Source organism: Musca domestica, unplaced genomic scaffold, assembly GCF_030504385.1.
Source record: "Musca domestica strain aabys unplaced genomic scaffold, Musca_domestica.polishedcontigs.V.1.1 12, whole genome shotgun sequence".
Lineage (NCBI taxonomy): Eukaryota > Metazoa > Arthropoda > Insecta > Diptera > Muscidae > Musca > Musca domestica.
In genome coordinates, this window is record NW_026712155.1 from 13,366,323 (window position 1) to 13,385,887 (window position 19,565).

General features: G+C 34.9%; 6 protein-coding genes and 3 long non-coding RNA genes across 10 annotated transcripts; 4 read left to right on the forward strand and 5 right to left on the reverse strand.

The window, feature by feature from the left end:
* Window positions 1-908: 908 nt before the first annotated feature.
* On the reverse strand, window positions 909-3,293 carry LOC131800656 (dual specificity protein kinase TTK-like). Its single transcript, XM_059118239.1, has 7 exons — window positions 3,060-3,293; window positions 2,914-2,991; window positions 2,019-2,853; window positions 1,851-1,957; window positions 1,422-1,797; window positions 1,186-1,362; window positions 909-1,126 (listed from the first exon to the last, which is right to left on the reverse strand). The coding sequence occupies exons 1-7, from the start codon at window positions 3,182-3,184 to the stop codon at window positions 1,010-1,012; spliced, it is 1,815 nt and encodes a 604-aa protein (XP_058974222.1). The 5' UTR covers window positions 3,185-3,293; the 3' UTR covers window positions 909-1,009.
* Window positions 3,294-3,560: 267 nt separating this feature from the next.
* Window positions 3,561-3,857, forward strand: LOC131800665 (uncharacterized). The gene is made up of 2 exons (XR_009341490.1): window positions 3,561-3,710; window positions 3,780-3,857. It is a non-coding gene; the product is annotated as an uncharacterized LOC131800665 (long non-coding RNA).
* Window positions 3,858-5,850: 1,993 nt separating this feature from the next.
* Window positions 5,851-6,796, reverse strand: LOC131800659 (V-type proton ATPase 21 kDa proteolipid subunit c''-like). The gene is made up of 2 exons (XM_059118243.1): window positions 6,647-6,796; window positions 5,851-6,572 (listed from the first exon to the last, which is right to left on the reverse strand). Exon 2 carries the CDS (start codon window positions 6,512-6,514, stop codon window positions 5,879-5,881), a length of 636 nt encoding a protein of 211 aa, XP_058974226.1. The 5' UTR covers window positions 6,515-6,572; window positions 6,647-6,796; the 3' UTR covers window positions 5,851-5,878.
* A 2,844-nt stretch (window positions 6,797-9,640) lies between these two features.
* Window positions 9,641-10,109, forward strand: LOC109611793 (uncharacterized). Its single transcript, XR_002194110.2, has 2 exons — window positions 9,641-9,740; window positions 9,821-10,109. It is a non-coding gene; the product is annotated as an uncharacterized LOC109611793 (long non-coding RNA).
* Window positions 10,110-10,759: 650 nt separating this feature from the next.
* On the reverse strand, window positions 10,760-11,661 carry LOC131800661 (small ribosomal subunit protein eS25). The gene is made up of 3 exons (XM_059118246.1): window positions 11,517-11,661; window positions 10,980-11,256; window positions 10,760-10,910 (listed from the first exon to the last, which is right to left on the reverse strand). The coding sequence occupies exons 1-3, from the start codon at window positions 11,628-11,630 to the stop codon at window positions 10,837-10,839; spliced, it is 465 nt and encodes a 154-aa protein (XP_058974229.1). The 5' UTR covers window positions 11,631-11,661; the 3' UTR covers window positions 10,760-10,836.
* Window positions 11,662-11,973: 312 nt separating this feature from the next.
* Window positions 11,974-13,184, reverse strand: LOC131800657 (probable 18S rRNA (guanine-N(7))-methyltransferase). The gene is made up of 3 exons (XM_059118241.1): window positions 13,075-13,184; window positions 12,974-13,011; window positions 11,974-12,911 (listed from the first exon to the last, which is right to left on the reverse strand). Exons 1-3 carry the CDS (start codon window positions 13,111-13,113, stop codon window positions 12,161-12,163), a joined length of 828 nt encoding a protein of 275 aa, XP_058974224.1. The 5' UTR covers window positions 13,114-13,184; the 3' UTR covers window positions 11,974-12,160.
* Window positions 13,185-13,648: 464 nt separating this feature from the next.
* LOC109611794 (uncharacterized) lies at window positions 13,649-15,205 on the forward strand. The gene is made up of 3 exons (XR_002194111.2): window positions 13,649-13,792; window positions 13,868-14,351; window positions 14,469-15,205. It is a non-coding gene; the product is annotated as an uncharacterized LOC109611794 (long non-coding RNA).
* A 596-nt stretch (window positions 15,206-15,801) lies between these two features.
* Window positions 15,802-16,933, forward strand: LOC101899283 (iron-sulfur cluster assembly 2 homolog, mitochondrial). Of its 2 annotated transcripts, XM_011292200.3 has the most exons (3): window positions 15,802-16,022; window positions 16,088-16,254; window positions 16,306-16,933. In XM_011292200.3, exons 2-3 carry the CDS (start codon window positions 16,211-16,213, stop codon window positions 16,724-16,726), a joined length of 465 nt encoding a protein of 154 aa, XP_011290502.1. In that variant the 5' UTR covers window positions 15,802-16,022; window positions 16,088-16,210; the 3' UTR covers window positions 16,727-16,933. The 2 variants fall into 2 exon arrangements, with proteins under 2 accessions (XP_011290502.1, XP_058974231.1); XM_059118248.1 differs by lacking the exon at window positions 15,802-16,022 and having other exon boundaries at window positions 16,062-16,254.
* LOC101899671 (protein phosphatase 1 regulatory subunit 21) lies at window positions 16,775-18,795 on the reverse strand. The gene is made up of 6 exons (XM_005178476.4): window positions 18,429-18,795; window positions 18,007-18,360; window positions 17,766-17,945; window positions 17,424-17,710; window positions 17,088-17,337; window positions 16,775-17,024 (listed from the first exon to the last, which is right to left on the reverse strand). Exons 1-6 carry the CDS (start codon window positions 18,483-18,485, stop codon window positions 16,935-16,937), a joined length of 1,218 nt encoding a protein of 405 aa, XP_005178533.1. The 5' UTR covers window positions 18,486-18,795; the 3' UTR covers window positions 16,775-16,934.
* Window positions 18,796-19,565: the final 770 nt, after the last annotated feature.

The window sequence follows — 19,565 nt, forward strand, 5'->3', positions numbered from 1 at the left end:
GTCTGGATTGAATCGGATGTTAAATTCGCGTTTTATGAGCTTCATGGATATTCAAAATTTTGACCATTTGTGGGGGGAGGTACCAGAAGAGGTATACCGATGTATTTCATCTTTACACCAAACATTGAGTTATTGTTCATTTCGCAAATGACAGAATTGATGAAAATATTAGGATTTGCAAAGTTCGAGCAAAATTGGATTATCCCTTCTCTTCCTGTGCAGTAAATTATTTTCTTTAAAAAATGTTGACCTTTTGTGGGGGAGGTACCAGAAGGAGTGGACCCATATTGCTCATCTCCGAACTCGGTCTAAGTTTGATAATAATATTACGATGCACCAAGTATGGATCAAATCGAATACTCCCTTCGGGAGTTATCGTGCGCATCAGCCAGCTAGACAGACAGACGGACTGACACCGCTAGTTCGGCTCCAAATAACCTGAAACGGATTTGGTCCAAAGAGACCTAGGCCTAAAACAATTATTTCGATGAGGCACGTTGAGGGTAGCCATATGGCTGAGGGTATAAAAAGATAGTAGGTCTTGAAAAAATATTCTTTAAAAAATCAATGTTTCTGGTAGACCGTGAAAAAAATATTCTTTAAAATGTCCACGGTTATGGTAGACTTTAAAAAATATATTTTTTTAAAATTCACTTATTGTAGGACTGAAAAAAATATATATTTTTTTAAATTCACTTATTGTAGGACTGGAAAAAATATTCTGAAAAATTATACATTTTTGGGCATTTCTTCTTAAAACTACTACAAGATCTGGTCTTCTATACCTCATGACCTTTTTTCTATAAACAGAAAACATTTAACAAGTACCCTAAACATAGAAAACATTTTATAGGTACATAACAGACCTTTATGGGTTTTACGGATGTGAAAATCATAAATTTTTCATGTTTTCTAATAATAGTATTTTACAATTTATTTTTATTTGTTGATGGTGATATCATAATTTCTTAATCCTAATTACACATAATTATAAATTCAACGTTATATATTACTTAGGTGGCAGCGATAGGGTTTGTATTGGAATTATCATATTAAAGGGATATTTAAGTAAATCAGCACAGGATGGGCGTTGTTTGGGATTATGTTGCAGACAATTTTTAGCCATCTGTTAAAGAAAATCGTTGTTACAAAAAACGCAATTTGACTTTTATCAAACATACTTACATGAACCAGCATGGCAGGATAATAGGGAGGCAATGGGCCAAATTCAATATTTTGTGTTGGACTACATATGGCACTTATTTTGGCACACAGATTTTTGATATGGCCAAATGGTGTTTTCTTATAAAGTAACAAATAAAGAATACAGCCCAGTGACCAAACATCCGATTTTGTGGAAATCTTAAAAAAAATGTTTTTTATAATTACTATTCACTTTTTGAAATCATGCAATGACAGACCTTTATTTTTGGTTGATTACTACGCATTGGGCTGCTGCCAGTGGAGGTATCAGTTAGTGCCTCGGGGCTAATGTAATTAAACGTGCCCGCTTGTGAGAATTTAATAATACTTGTCGAATCAATAGCAATATTACTGGCAATACCAAAATCTATGAGTTTTAATCTGCCATTAACCATTAGAAAATTGGCAGGTTTTAGGTCCGAATGTATGACACCATTTTGGTGTATGTAGTTAACCGCTTGCAGCATTTGATAAACAAAGTTTGTCAGAACGTAGAGCGGCAAATTTGTGGTATAGCTTTGTAGGATTTTATGTAAATCCGAATCACCCTTCTCCATTACCAAAAACAGCTTGGATTCCTTTCGTAATAATTGACTGAAATATATCAACTTTAAAATGGGCAAACGAAGATAGTTAACAGTACTCACTACTCATATAGAGAGACAACACAGACATTGCCTTGGAGCTTGGCCAACAACTTGGTTTCATTCAAATAGCCTTCCACAACAGCAGGATCACCTTGCAAATCAACCACCTACAAAAAGTAAATACGCAATAATCACCTCTGGATTGCATTTAAAAACCCCAAGACTTACCTTCAATGCACATTCTTTGTCATTGTCTACCCTTTTGGCAAGATACACCGAGCTAGATCCACCACAGCCCAGTTTTTGCATAATAACATAGTCGGAATTATTTATGTGAACTATAGTTTCCTTATCCTTAGTTGTGATCGCAGAGCCCTTTGCATTTTCAGTCTTCTGTGCCTGTTCCCGACTCACTTCCATAAATTCGCCCTCAAGGGATTTTTTGGAACGACCCGTAGGGTTTTCTGCAGCACATTTTGGGGTTTTTTCCGCTGTTGAGGGTGTTCCACCCTCATTAATGGTATCACATAAAGAAAATGAAATACTATCGTTAGGTAGACAGGACATTGGTGCCCGTGATATGGCCATTGGAGTCTGAAATAAAACCTTTTGGGAACGAAACTCATTTACAATGGCCGATTTGGTTTTTTGTGACTGTGTGGAACAAAGATCGCGTGGCCGTCTTTGTACCGAAAAGGAACGTATTTGTGGAGTGGCAAATTGAGCTTCAATTGATGATGCATTTTTAATAGTTGATGCCGGCACATCATTGGCAACTTCATGAGAGTTACTAGTCTCTTGGCTTGGTTTGTCCACTTTCGTATCTTTTGAAGGACTCTTCAAATCCATATTATTGAAATGTGCCAACAAGGACATGTCTGACGTGTCATTAGTTTTCCCCCTACTAACTGAACTCTCCTTAGAGCCAGCTTCGCCAGAACAACTTTTTCCTGGTGTAAGCAGAAAGGAATCGTTAAGAATAGCACAGTTTAAATTGTCATCTTTAACAGAATCGTCTTCAGAATCCGATTCCAGTGCAGGCAACTCAGCGCGTCTTTTGGGCCTAAAATATTTGTGTAATATTATTTATCTCCCCATCTGTTCTTGAAGATAGGAAACTTACACCATGCGAAGATTGTTAAATGAATATGTGGAACTACTGTTGGCATTGTTCTCATTCTCCTTATTTGCGGTTGCCGTGCTATTCGAATAGAAAAATAGCATTTAAAATAAATAAATTACCATTTAATTAATGTAATTGCACTTTACCTTTGCTGTGAATTTTGAGTTCCATCTTTTGACGGCTTCGTCTTAAGTGGCGTATTAAATTCATCTTCGGAATCAAGTTCTAACTTTGGAAGATCTTTAACACGACGTGGATAGTGGAATGACATTAAATTATGATTATTGTTTTCCAATAAAATAATAACTGAGAAAAAAAAGAAATTTTAATTGTATTTCATTAGATTCAAAAAACAAACAAAGCCCGCTGTCAAAGTTATAGTTGCCAACATTATTTATTTAAGGTTGCCAACTTATTATGTTTTGTTGCCAGCCATGTAATTTATGTTGTGGTGTCCACATTATCACGTACGTAAGTTGTCCAATTTCAGGTGGAGTTTGAATTTTAGATTTTATTTAATTTTTCTTCTGTGAATTTTATTTTTAAATCGAAGTGAAAATATACAGGGTAAGATAAAAAACTGCAACAAAGTCAAATGCCATAATTTATACATTTTTTTAAATTTTATTTAATACCATCACATTTTTTTTTTTTTTTTTTTTTTTTGTACTTCATACGTTGTCAAGTGTGTTGGTGGAACACGAAGTGTTCATTCACCAGTGCTAGTTGTTGGTTACTTGAAACCATATAAAAGTACTCTCTTTATTTCTCTTCTTTTTACATGAGGATACATATGTGTTAGTGCATCTAAGTATACATGAATATACGTATAAACAAAGCTTTTGTTTTTTTTTTTTTTTTGAAAGGAGTGTAGCAAAACAAAACAAGAAAAGCAATATTTTGATTTTGACAGGATAAAAAGATTAATTGATTTCATAAAACAATTTTACATTTGCTAATGAAATTCAGGAGATCATCTATGTACCATCACATTTTTGAATAAGTTTAGATTTGTTCAAATTGGTCACCTTTGGCACGAATTAGGGCCTTCAAACGGTCGATAAAACCGTCACACGCTGCCCGAATGTTACTCTGCGGTATTTTGGCCCATTCCCGGCGATCGACACTTTGATATTTTTTCAGTGTCAACCTTGCTTTCAAAAATACTCCAGGCACAATAGTCCAACGAATTGGTATCCGGAGATTTTGGTGGCCATTATGCGCTGGAAATGAAGCGTGGAACCTCATTTTGTAACCATTCCTGGGTGGCGCGTGCTGAGTGCGACACAAAAGATTTACTCACATTTAAATGCTGGAATGCCTGTGGTTTTCCAGCAAAATATAAAGAAATCCCACTATCACGCTTGAATTCCATCACGAAAAACTTTTTTTCTAGAAACTTCTCACCAAAATGCTTTTGTACGCTTGTAAACAATATAATGAACTGTTACTGGAATAATTTTAACAGCTGTCGGACGAGTGGCTTAGAAATGACAGCAGTCTGAGTTTGGTTGCAGTTTTTTCCATCTCACCCTGTACATCATCAATTTATGCTAAATTTTGCTATTCCACAAATACGTTTTTTGTCGGTACAAAGGCAGCAACGCGATCTATCTTCCACCCAGTCTAAACCCCGATTTCATAGTAGAGTTTCCTAAATTATTCATTTGACAAGATCCATTTCAGAGACGGAAAGCTGTTTTCTATGCAGTATTGAACAATATAATTTACACAAAATGCAGAGACGGATATGCTTATGACCGACTCATGACCGATTTGTACAAAAAGTGACAGATTTTAATGTAATCGGAATTCGATGGTGTTAAAATAATCTCATAGTTTCCCACTTATTCACTGTGTCGGTGTTGTGTGTAAATTAAAGATATATAGGTTTTGCAATAAAAGATGAGCCTATTGGTGCTTTGATCGTTTTCCACAATAGATCTTAACATTTTTAAGATGAATTGTATAATTGCATACAGAAAAGGTAAAGCGTAATTCCTATAAGTGGTGCATAGAATGGTATTGTATTATTTGATTTTAATCGAACTGTCGGAAACCTAAAAAATGAATGAGAGATAAGATATATTTAACTAGAAATACTGTGCAATTATTATCAATTAAAATTTACAAATTCAAACATACCTAATCGTCGATTTGTTGGATCTTCCCTGTTAGTGAAAGTGAGAAATTCCCAAGTGAACACTTGGAATAAAAATAATTAATGCTTAAATGTTCTTATGGAAATACAATATTCCAAACGATCTTGATAATACTTAAATATACTACATTTAATGACAGCCTTCATCATCCAAAAGAGATATACATTAATAGTTTTTTTAGAAAGAAAACGAACAATATCGATATTTATTGATATATTCAATACTTTTTACAATTTCCATTTAATATAGTTAAATCAATTTGTATGTATATAATTATTGATAGGTATTTTTTAAAAAATAATACATGTTTAACAGTTAAAAAGAGAAACTTAAAAAAGACAACCAGCAAAGAGAAAAATAAATACATTCATTCATTATTATGAAAATGAAGAAAGAAATATTCAATCTTTGAGAACATGTATTATCTTGGTTGATGCTGAGTGTTCGAAAATACATGTTCCACAAAAGATTAAGTTAATTCAATATCGTACTTATAATAAGTCCTTACACTTTATATGTTTATTTTTATTTCGCGTAGATAAAACATCCTGCAACACGCACACACACTCTCTCCCTGTCTCTGGGATAGGTTGTTTTGTAATTCACTATGGCGAGAAAAATATTCTGTCTATAGGTATATATTGATTTATTTGGTCTTTTCCAATTGTAATATATGTATTTGATGGAATGGCTGGTATGAAGATAACTATAAATGAAATAAATCATTACATGATTGTGTGACAAAAAAAATTTCATTTTAAACTTACATCTTCTGTTTTGGGTGGAACTCCAGAGAGTACACTTTACTCCTTGTCACCCATCTTCACCTTGGAGGTCATGTAAATACCAACAATCAAACCAAAGAGACCAATGGCGGAACCGAAAATCTCAACAATCAGGATTTTCACAAAGAGAGCTGAATTGGCGGCATCGGCCAAGGCGGCACCGGAACCAACAACACCTACAGCAATACCACAGAACAAGTTAACCAAGCCAACGGCCAGACCAGCTCCAAACATAACGTAACCAGCAGTCCAATTGTTATTCATTACGGTTTGATTGTTGATGGCAGTTTCCATCTTGAAAGCTTCCAACAAACCGGACAAAACAATGGCAGTGATGAGGCCATAAATGGCTACGGCTTCGCAGAAGATAACGGAAATTAAATTCTTTGTTTTGATACGAGGAGCCTTTACACCACCACCCACTATGCTGGTACCAGTTGTGTGTATACCCAAAGCAGCACCGACCACAGATAAGGCTACAGCCAATCCAATGCCCAAACAAGCCCACATATAGGGCGAGGATACGGACAAGAACCAGCCAACGCTGACACGTTCACCCTTGCCAGTAAAGACATGGTAGAAGATCAACACCGTACAGACGGCAACGAACAGCCAAAGAAATGTTTTTCCAACAATCGTACGTAACTGGGCCATTGTATCAGCTTAGTTTTTCTTTTTTGTCAAATTCGTTACCACTTTTCTTTAAATTTAACTGCAAATATTTCCAAATTATTATTCGAAGAAAAAGGAGGAGGAAACAAAAAAATTAAACGGAGAAAAACTCACAAAAATTACAGAATATTTTCAATGACAGGTGACTACGAGAAAAACTTTCAGCCTTAATCACATGATCAAGTGCTGCTCTCTAGCGTATTAAAAAAATACCAAAATATTTCGTCTCTATTTGACAAATTTGACAACACAGTTGCAGTCCCGACGTATTTGCGTTCCATGGTTAATGTACGAATTTAAATGTAGATGGCAAACGGGGTGCAACGCATGTTTTTATACGTCAAGTATTTTAAAAAGAAAATTAACAAATGAAAATTAGTTAAAATTTGACCCCATATGGTTACACACACATCTAATTTCTAACAAATACTATAAAAGATAAGACAATGATGCGGAAAAAATTATGTTTCCATTAAAAATCATCCTACATTCTTTACGTTATTGTTTCTTTAATGCGTCGTACGACACTCCCTATTTAGTCCAGCTCATTTGGTATTAATTACCGAAGCACATGACACAACAAAGGGGAATTTTTTGAACATGTACGACACGTCTTCAACGCATGCCTCGGGACTGAGATTAGATTTTTTCGTTACATATGTTATAAAAGCGTTTTATGATGATAAAACCCAGCGCACATATAAATAAAATACTTTTGAATATAGTAAATATATTTTGTAGTTTTCTACAACTTATAACAATGTTTAATGTATTTTTTGTTATTATTTTTTTCTATAATATGGTAAACCTATTACGTTTCAAGTCATACGCTGTAGTGAATTATAACTGAGACGTTATTCACTCCAAATTCATTGTTCGACCCTTAATTATGAAATACTGGGTAAGATGATGATGAACGGCAACCAACTTCAGACTGCTGTCATTTCTAAGCCACTCGTCCGACAGCTGTTAAAATTATTCGAGTGACAGATCATTATATTGTTTACAAGCGTACAAAAGCATTTTGGTGAGAATTTTCCAGAAAAAAAGTTATTCGTGATTGAATTTAAACGTGATAGTGTGATTTCTTTATATTTGGCTGGAAAACCACAAGTGTCTATCGTTAGAGCACTCTAGCATTTAAATGTGAATAAATCTTCTGTGTCTCGTACCATCACTCGTTACCGTGATACTGGAAGCGTAGCCCGACGTCAAGGACGGAAGAGGGCGGAAGAAAACACCAACATCAGTAGAAATGGTACGAAAAGTAAAGAAGCGACTTGATCGAAACCCACGTCGCAGTGGCCGAAAAATAACTAGTGACCTGAACATATCGCAATATTCCATTCGGCAAATATTGAAAAATGGGCCCTTGAAATTCGAAAAAGTACAAGATCTTACACCGCAACAGAAAGAAAATAGACTCAAAAGAGCTAAAGAGTTGCTTCGCTTGGCGGAAAGTGGTAAACAGCCGAATTTGGTTGTCCAGCGGTTTGTAAACAAACAAAATGATCGTGTTTACTTGCCAAAGAGGTCAGCTGAAAATGTGCACCTTCCGGTCAAAATACCGCAGAGCAACATTCGGACAGCGTGTGACGGTTTCATTTGACCGTTTGAAGGCCATAATTCGTGCCAAGGGTGAGAAATTCGAACAAATCTAAACTTATTCTAAAATTTGATGCTGTTTCCGACATTTTTTGCTTTCATTCAATAAAATTTAAAAATTATGGCGTTTGACTTTGTTGCAGTTTTTTTATCTCACCCTGTATTTCTTGGTCAACATTGTAGAGAATGGCCATTCTCTTATATTTTACCGTTATCACTGAAAATTTTCAGGAACACAGCATGTGATGCAGCTAGAAAAATATGTATTGTAAACGAAATATAGATGGCGTTACTAGCTTCGTTCATATTTCATTTACGTGGCATCATCTAAAATTTAAAATTTTCACATTTCTGTTCTTTTCATATATTTTGATATGCATTAATATGTAATTATAAAAAATTTAAAATTCGAAGGGGTTCAATTTTTTTACATACAACCATAATTCTATTCTAATTCGTCTCCCTAATCAAGCGACCTTAATGATTTCTTCCAGAGCATATTAGCTTCCGAACGAAATGAAGTAAGTTGATAACATTTTGCTCAAATGTGTATTATGTGTGTAGGACTTTTGCCATTAAAAATAGGTCATGTAGGTCCACGTTTTTGTATAGGCTTCATATAATGGTACCTCCCTTTTTCCGTATTTTGGTGATTTAAGCGACATTATTCACCGGAAACGTGAAGTATTTGTAGTTCGTAATGGGTACTACGGCCTATGACATAAAATTGTCTGTGCACGTCCACGTCTTCGTATAGCCCCCATATAGCGGTACCCCCATTATTCCGTATTTTGATGATTTTAGCGACGTTATTCACCGGAATTGTTTCAAATTTGATATTTAAAGTTCGTAATGGGAACTACAGCCTATGGCATACAATTGTCTGTGAAGGTCCACGTCGTCGTATAGACCCTAATATAACAGATACATTCGGTATTTTAAAGATTTTAATAGAATTTTTAACGGATTTTATTGTTTTTTAGAATTCCCAATTTCGTCCCAAATGCTGGAGGATATTCAAATTTCGACCCGGCCGAACTTACAGCTTTTTTACTTGTTTTTTTTTTTTCTATTTTAAATCCCAACAGTCTGTAGTCAACAAGTGATTTTAGAAACATATATCGCTATTAGTTCTCTCAATGGTGAACAATGTTATTCAACGTATAGTTTTCCCTCAAGCTCGGTATAAACTCATTGAACATATTTCTAGTTTTATCACATAAGGACCCAGAAACGTATGTGGCTCACAAGTATTAATTTGACGTTTGACGCGGGTCAGGCGTTGTATCAGTTAGCTGCCACCTACATGATTTTATGTAGCCTAAAACATAAGATAAATTCACCTTAATGCCGCAAACACTTTCCAGACTAAAGGAGCCTTTCTGGGAGACTATTGAATCGAGCATATAAATTTCCTAAGATCTCAGCAAATCTATGTCTGCATCAGAAATAATTTTGAATAATTTAAAGTGTCTGTGAAAAAGCAACAAGTCCCACCAATGTCAGTGTACGTCCCTGGCCTCAGATCATACTCTTTATGGCTGTTTCCTTATGAAAAGAACATTATGCGTCGCGTTTCACCGTTGCTTGAGCACCTCGTCAGGTATATTTTAGTGTGGTTTTTTTCACAACCATTGCACAGTAATTCAACTATATATTTTTTTCATTAATTCCTACTAAAAGCTAATATTCTAGTGTTGAACATCAGTAGAGGAGAACATTATAAGACCCTTGCAAAGGCCTGCTACATAAAAAGTAGTATTTCAAATGGTAGTGGTCTCACTCAAATCATTACCGGAATACGGTTGTTTCAAAGAACTGGCAAAATGTGAAGATTATCCGTAATAGCCGAAGAATTTTAATATTTTTCAACAATTCAAATTAAATTGTAAACTAGAAGAAAGCTGCTTTGTATTGAAAACGAAATGTTTTATGTGGACATTTTAGTAAATAAATAAAAATAACAGTGGAATATCTTGTCCTCCTTTTAAACATGTCTGTAATAGTCGGATTGCATATCTAAATTTTTTTTTACTTTGATTCCACCCAACGGCATTTTTAAATACTGGAGTCCAATTAAAATTTACACATCCTTTACACCGTTTGGTATGATTAAATTCTAGTGTACTGAAACATCGACCCACCCAAAATTCTGACTCAATGAAAATGAACGCTAGCCATTTTCTAAAAAAAAACTTAATTTCATAATCTTAAAACCTTCGGCAGTTCAATTTCAGATTACACTACTTTAAGCCAAGGGAGAAACTTAAATGGACATTCCACTACATATAAAAACAAAATCTATTTTAAATTCCGATGGATGGTAATTAAATTTAACCAAATTAAAAAATTATTTTCAAAAACGAAATCACAATCTAGATACAATTCGGATAGTTATTTATGTTGAAAGCTAATTTGTAGTTCACTGTTTTTCATTGCAAATTAGAATACCTCACAGCATTCAATTGTTATTGCAAAAAGCCGCTTAAAACATTATTGTTTGCAAATTATTCCTATCCATAACTTCTTTTGCACACACTAGATCAATAGTTTCAAAACTTGTTTGCAATTTAACCACGTTTTTAAAAATCCAAATCCATTTTAAATGATAACACATTTAGGTTTTCTTTTTTTACCTTTAAGTCATTTAATACAAAAAAATATGTAAAACATGTCTTAGGGAAATGTTAACGACACATTTACGCATCATCACCCTTGGTGGCACGTGTGTAAATGACTTGAGAGGCGTGTTGGACGACTTGTTTAATCAAACCTGCAACAAAACGGAAACATGAATTAGAAAGGATTTCTAAAAATGATTTTGTTGATTTGTGAAACTTACCCTTCTCGCGCAATTCAATCAAAGCACGCTTGGCCAAGGAACCGCGGATCTTCAAACGTTCAGAGACTACAGAGGGAGTAATCAATTTGTACTGGGGAACTTCCTTGTACAACTTTTCGTAGGTAGCCTTATCGAAAAGAACTTGATTGTTCAACTTGTCCCTGACTTTTCCTTTGGACCACTTCTTCTTCTTGGCTTTGCCGCCACCGCTACCTTCCTTCTTCTTTTGTGTTTTTTGTGGCTGTTTAGCCGACGATTTTGCGTCCTTCTTTGGCGGCTATAAAAACGAGTAGAAAAAAAAAAACAAAACGTTAATACACCAGCACACCACAATTTGTTTAATGAGGTTATGTTGAATTATTTTTCTTGTTTTCTTTTAGTTCTCACAGTGTTCTCATGTTTTTATTTTCACATTCACTATATGGTGTTACAATGTAACTGATATGTTCATTTTAATTATTTATTTTTTCACATAATTTCACTTTTTTTTTGTTTTTACGGGAATTTTTGGTCGAAAACATTGGCCGCACGACTTACCATCTTGAAAACCTCAAAGCAAAAAGATGGAGGACGGAAATTGTCAGTGCTACCACACACAAATATTTGACATATGGAAGTGTTCAGAAAAATACGGGTTGAAATGGTTTGCATTACTATTGGCCGTTAGAGGGAGCCTGTGTGGAATATAAATCTCAACGAAATGGTTTACACTAATGGCGTAGAGCGTATAATTTATGAAATTAATAAAAAATTGTTAAAATGTGGTCATTTTTAAGTCGGGTTTTTTTACAATTTAGTGTGTAAATTACTGTCACGTGTTGTTTGTAAGAAAAGAATTAATTGTGAATTCATAACCTTTAAATTAATATATTTTTGACATTTTTAAAGCAAATTTGAAATGATTATTGTGTTTATTTATTTAGCATCCAACTAAGACATTTTTTATTTATACTCTTGTGAAAGCTAATATAATTAATTATAAAAATATAATGAATTTATTATTAATTTCTTCATTTCATACAATTTAATAGAAAATCACAAAAATACTCTTCATTACTTATTATAACATTATATTATTATATAACATTATGTAAATTTATTCCAAATCTTATTATTTCTGTATACGACTATTAAAAATATTCATTAATAAAATATATTTTCACATTGCCATTGTCAGGTAACTAAAAACGCGCACTGCGCTTACGACCTGTATATTTTGTATCCGGCCTTGTATCTTTGCCTTGACGCCGCCTGCGTTCCTTCTTGGCCAGAATCCAATCACGAGATTTCTTTAGCGGCTTTCCTCTGCAATCTTTGGTCATTTCACGTTTCTTAATATAACTAATACGTTTCTCATCCTCCTCACTGCCCAATGCTTTGGGCATTGGTGCAGCGCCGCCAGTCATAAGAACTAGGAAATATTTTTTGGCCTTTGTTGAGTTGGGGTAATCGACCACAATGCCACCGTAGAAACCAGCCTTCATTGCTTGGGTGGTTACCATTTCGATTTGATCCGCATTTTCGGGATAGAACTGAAATACTGCACGGGCAGTACGTGTCAAACTCGAAAATAATGTCGAAAAGAATTTGTACAGACGCTTGTGCGGATTGTGTGATGTCTTGTCTGCATTGCACAGCCATTGGAGGGCAGATATGGATATGGCACCATCGAATGTACCCGGTTTAAAAGGCATACCCTGACCCATGTCGCCCAATACCAAATCACCTTCCACCTCCCGGTCTACGGCAATGTCTAACATCGACTTGGAGATATCTATGCCAATCCACATATGATCGTTATCCTCAAGCACACTACCCGAGAGACCAGAACCACAGCCAATATCTAAAATTAGATAATTTTCATCCTCATCTAGATTCAATAACTCCAGTGCACGCTCAGCCATTTCCACTTGAATTTCAATAATTCGTGAGCTGTACAGATATGAAACGAAATATTAGATTATTTTTCATAGTATTCTGAATTGTTTACATACTTGCTGGAGTATTTCTTGGCTTCATCATCGTTGTAGAACTATATTTTGAAAAGAAAAAAATCATAATTGTTTAATTGAATAATATATTGAATTGGACATACAATTTCTGGTGGAGCAGAATGTTCGGGTCTTCTCGCCATGCTTTTTATTTTTTTTTTCTGCTTTATAAATTAATTATTATTTATTTATTTATTTATTTACAATGCACGTGTTGTTGTTTACATTCGTTTTGTGTGGTTTTGAGTCTTCTTCTTTCTTTGATAGGTTTACAATACGAATGGTTAACAGTATACCCTTAGAACTATTGTTGTCTTGTTCTAATTTAATCGTGACATATATGATTATGCTACATTGCTTGAATGAAATTCAAGATTGAAGAGATTGAAATTATGAGAGAGGCTTGCTCACGGCCTCAAATGTTACGAACAGAGCGAGAATGTCTGTAAATAAATAAATAAAGGTATAAAAACAAACATAAAAACTAAATAACAAACAAAATTCTGTTAAGTAATTGACTAACAGGGATCATAGTAGCCTATGGAGATTATTTAAATGACTATTACTAAAATGTAATTTGTATATTTGTGCTGATCTGCTGTAAAAAGGAGGTAGCGTGTATTCGTTGTTGACATCTGTGGCTGGTTCGTTTAATATACCAATTGGAGAGAGGTAATACGATTTTGGCCACGATATGTGCTTTTCCATTTGGTAGATTTCATTCATTAGTAAGTTTTCATGGGTTTCGAGTTTTTCCACGAATTTCTTCTGGTGGCTTTGGATATACTTACAAAAAGGCACAACCCTGGACGTGTTGTATATGTAAGTATTGCTGTATCTCTTTTCCTGTGAAATGTAGCTTTTGTTGACACATTTTCTTAAAATCTTGCGTTCTAGAATTTCTAACTCCTTGGCCACTATTGGGGAAATAGAGAACCAGATCGGAAACCCGTACGCTAAGATAGATCTAATTGTAACTTTGTAGAGAAGTAACTTCGTGTGTTGTGGTAGGTATTTGCTATTTAATAGATACGAAAACTTTACTAATATACCTTTTGTCTTCTGCATGACGGACCGTGCGTGTTTATTGAACTTCATCAAATTGGTGAGAGTAATGCCCAAGTATTTTAGAGATGTTTTAAAGGGAATCTCAACTCCTTCAAGAGACAGCTGAAGCGCTTTACTCTCTGGAACAACGTTTCTAGGGCATTTTCCCGAAGCGTTCCGGAAACATATTGCTACGGATTTATCGGCATTGATTTTGATTCCCCATACTTCCTTGCGGCACCCCACTGTTTACTAAACCCGTGGTTGACGACGGGTTTTTGATATTAATTAAAAACTTTCGTGCAGTGAAAAAACGTGCCATCAACTTGACCAGGTATGGGTCTATACCAATTTCGATTAACTTGTAAAGTACTCCTGTGTGACATACCGAGTCAAATGCTTTTTGTTACAGTTTTCAGTGTGCACAACTTTTGTTTTTTTTTTTTTTCAGGAATAAAAAAATATGAGATCAATGATTTGAAGAAATTGCCATGGAATGGGACAGTTTGGATCGTATTTTTGAACGTAAATCCATTTTAAATTTGAAAAATTTAACCGCAATTACTTCTGTTAAGGTGTGAGTACATAAAAGGCTTTTTTGACTGGCTTAAGTCATCGGCGGGCTTCTTCGGAAAAGAACAAAGGACCGTAGGGCCAAATTCGTACGAAGTCAAGCCAAATTCCTTTATTTCCTTGGCATCATGGCTAGGCATATCAATGTCAAATTATAAAGGGGAACTACGGCACAATTCGAAAGCGGCTCTGTCATCCCTTTATGATATGTCACGAACTATGCCATGCGAAGACTTCAAGCTCTTTATGTACTTACACATTTAGTATTCTTGACAATATTTTTTTTAGGTCTATCTTGTTGGAAAAATGCATCACCATTAAATTAGGACTTTTCCTAGACTTTAAGGGCATGATGTGCCCTCACTACTATTTTTAGTACTGGTCTTTCACTTAAATCTTCTTTTCATATAGGTGGTGGTCTAAGAATGTACTGAGTTCTCCATTTCTATTCATTTCTAACTTGAGCACCAGCTGTTGGTATTTCTATCCCAATTCATCATGGCTGAAATTTTCATGGGACTCACTAGCAATACTCAGAGATGCTTGACCATCTATTCTCTTTAGATTGCAACATAATATACTTTTTCAATAAATACTTTAATTTAATTAATTTAATTTGTCGACGTCTTCATTTAGTTTAGAGCAACCGTTTGAAATGGAAAAATTAACAGTTTGTAGAGGGATCAACTAAAGAAGATGACCGCTGAACGTTGAGAAACGACTACAATGGAACTAGCTCATTGGCTCCTTAAACGGAATCGGTCAATTGAACATATGTTTACATTTTTCATTCCGTGACGACACGACTCTAAGTACAAAGGAGTATTAGTTCCAAGCGAGCTGACTACCAAATTAAATAAAACGTCAAAATGCATAATTGTATCACAAAAGATAAACATTTTGCAAAAAACGCAACAACACTGTTGAATCAATTCCGCAGCTCTCATTTAATGACTATGTTCAGCTAGTTGCCTTTTCCTCATAAATTTATGGTATGTTTTATATAGTCAGATATATTGTGTTTAGTCAACAAGGTAACTCGGTAGAGATTTTGTATGTGAACGTACTCTAAGCCAGCTAACTTCCAAACGAAATGTCAAAATTCATTATTGTGATTTAAATCACAGAAAAAAGATAAAGAACAGGCAAAAAAGTGTTAACAAATTTTGACATTACATCTGGTTTTTAAATTTTGCAGGAACACCTTGTTATTGCGCCACGAACAGAACGGAAAACTACTATTAAGGAAAAATACTATTGTTATTGAAAACCTCGGCACGATTAATTCACAATTGCATGTATTTTGATATCAGCTGGTCTTATCGGTCATGCAAGATGCCATGGTCCAACTATAAAATCCTCCTGCCAAGCCAACTGACTACCAATTTTAATGTCAAAATGCATTATTGTGATTGAAATCACAGAACAAAAGGTAAACAAATAGCCAACAAAGTGTAAATAAATTTTGACATTACATCTGGCTTTTAAAATTTGAAGGAATACCTTTGCGTAATGGAAGATCTAACTGAGCTGAAGTAACAGAAATAACAACTAAATTCACGAAATTCATACGACGTTGAAGAGGGTTTGAAATTGAAATATAGTATATAAAACTTGAAAATGGCATCCTTATTAAGAAATCTTGTACGACCAACACAGCGAAGGTAGAAAATGTTTGAAATATCAATAACACAGGTTAACATTTTTATTTACAGCCTTTGTTTACATCACAGACTTCCGATGCTAACGGAAGCCTTGAACTCCAAGAACTATTCAAAAGCCGCATCATCAGCCACAGCCGCTTCAGATCAACAACTTGTCCTAAGTGATTCATGCCTCAAGAGATTGAAGGAAATCTGTGGCGATGGTAGCTTTTTGCGTATTACAGTAGAGGGAGGCGGTTGTTCGGGATTTCAATACAAATTCGATTTGGATAACAAAATAAATGAAGACGATTTGCAGTTCGGTAAAGACGATGCTAAGGTTGTCATAGACAATGTTTCGTTGGAATATTGTAACGGAGCCACCGTCGACTATCACACAGAACTAATACGTTCAGGTTTTCGTATGCTGGCAAATCCGAAAGCTGAGCAGGGCTGCTCTTGTGGCTCATCATTTGCAATAAAATTGGATTGAAAAGAATATGATCTTTCCCTTGATCTTGGAACAAAAACACATCTGTGGTTTGACATGTCTAGAATATATACAAAGAAGTTTTATTTGTTGTTTACAATAATAAATTAGGACCAGACTAAGTAGACTGGTCAAAAAGCGCTTATTACATAAATAAATACACAATCTCTTGACTAAAATATTTGTCAATAATTATACACAGCGAAAGAAGCTATTTACTGGCTGCTAGCTGTTCGCTCAAGCTAATAATCTGTTCGGTGAGAACACTAATCTGTTCGTCATAGTTAACTCGGGTAGTTGTCTAAAAATAAAGAAAGAATAAAACATTTTGATTTGATGTCAGTAATCACGGGTCGAGTTTTACCATATCTTCTTCCAGTAAATGCAATGCTTGATTAATGCTTTCTATCTGTTCGTCTTTGTTTTTCAGTTCTTGTGTAGCATTTTCGAGACAAATTTGTAAATTATCCACTTCGGTTTCCACACTGCGAACCTTGGATTCGGCCCATACTTTATCTTTGAGAAGATCTTCCAGCTTTTTACTTAAGTGGTTGAATATAAGCAATTCTTTGCTGCATGGCATGGCATGATGATCCTTTCCCGAATCCCTTTTGCTATTGATTTCGAAAAAAGGGTAAAAATGGATTTTGGTAAATCGAAATTAATATTGTTCCATATTTGAAATCTCTATGATACCCACCTCTTGCCATCCGAAAATGAAGGTATTATCGTAAGGCCCGCAGCAGTTGTTGTGCTATTGCAAGAGGAATTTGCTCGGATTTCTTCATTGCACAACAAATTTGTTTCAGCAATTTCCAGAGATTCGGCATAGAGTTTACTCAACTCATACTGTGAACGCCAGTGCGCCACTTCTTGTTCCAAGGCATGCAGACGACTTTCAATTTCCGAATGATGAGAATTATGATGATGGTTGTGTAACGGTGTGGTTTCGCTTCCTGATGCACTCAAAGCATCTTCACTGCCCAACTGGAAGATGGACTCATTAAATAAATAGACTAGATTGTGATTAAACCACCCTTACCATGCTTGCAGCTTCAACAAGTTTGGTTTCCAATTCCTGATTTCGGGATTGTAATGATTCGATATCTTTACGTAGCCGTTTCTCATTGTCGGCATGTTCAATATTACGTTTTTCCATAGTATCTTCCATATTTCTAATACGCTCAGCATGAAGCTGGAGACTTCTTTCTTTGTCATCAATCTAAGTGGAGGTTAGTACATGAAAGATATATAAATAAAAGTTCATTCCTTAAGATACACACCAGTGAAGTCAGTTCGGCATTTTCAATAATCTTCTTTTGTAGCTCCTCGAAAATTAATGCATCCTGCGAAATATCTGCCTTGTTTGCCATTGCATTGTTGTGGGCTGCATCATTTTTATCGTGTGGACTTCGTTTCTTGTCCTTATCCCTTTTACGTGCTTCACTTGTGGCCAGCTCCTGTTGCAGAGCAGCAACACGCAGTTCCAATTGCTTGTTACGAAAACCCAGTGAGTCGATTTCTTGTTCTGACCGCCTGGCCTCTAGTTCCTTTTGTTTCAATTGATCTCGTAGATTGGAATTTTTTGATTGTTCTTCCAATATGCCTTTCCGCAGTACTGAAGCTTGTGCCCTTATCTGGATGACGCATAAAATGATCGCATTAACGCTTCTTTTCAATGGGCGTTTTTGCCAACTTTACTTACCTTTGCATACTCACTGGCTAACTTTTGATATTTATCTTCGGCAACAAATCCCTCCATTCTTTTGGCATTGATAATTAATGGTTAGTAGTATAACATGGACATTTTTTTATCAGAGCTATCTTCTGGTTCAACAAAGATATCAGTTTATTTTTTTGGTTGACTGCAAAGTGAAATGCAACAAAATACACAATTGTGTAAATCCAAGAAAACTTCTATTGATGGTAATCTAATGCCCGATTTATGCTCGCACTTCCGGCACGAGAAGTGTAGCGGAATATATTTAATTATTTTAATTATTTGATTTGTCTTTTTTCTTTCGTGTTCTTTTCTCTTGCAATACTGCCTGGCTGTTTTGACACAAAAACAAATAAGGATTACAAAGCCTTTCAAAGCAAAACCAACGCCGTAAAAGTTTGAAATTGGAACAAACTAATGTAGATAATGACTGATAAAAATACCAATGAAAACAAAAGAATGAATAAAATTTGCAGCAAAACAAAATGTCAACCAGAGGTTTTTGAAAGTAGAACAGCTGTTATCTTTGTTGCCAACATCACACTTTGTTTTCTTGGGAAATTGGCAACAGTAATGTCCTTCCGGCCTTTTTTAGCAAATATATTAATCGAATAAAAAATGTTATTGATAAAATTACATGCACAAATTATTTTCTGCTTTTCGAAATTTAAAAAAATATTTTTATTCCCATTTGATATGTCTTCGTATATTTATTTTTATTACTCTCTGTTTCTCTATGTGTGAAAAATGTAAGATTTGTACTTGTGAATTTTGCAACAGTAGTGCCCATTTGGCGTTTTTTTACACCCACTTTAGTTTTGCACAACTGGCATTGGTAAATTTATAGAAATTAAACAATTCAACATATAGTTGTTTGAGTTGTCTTTGCAATTTCATAATATGTTGACTTTCCTACATTTCAATACAAAACATTTTTTTAATACGTTTTGTTTTTCTCAGAAATGGCTAAACAGCGGTAATATAATAGGTGTATACAAAATGTTGTTCGACAACCCAAGAGCTCAAATAAGAGCGTGTAAAGAGAGAAAATTTGACAGTTGTGTTGCTGAGAGTATGGAAAATTTTACTGGAAAATATTTACTTCCTTCTGTCTTAATTATG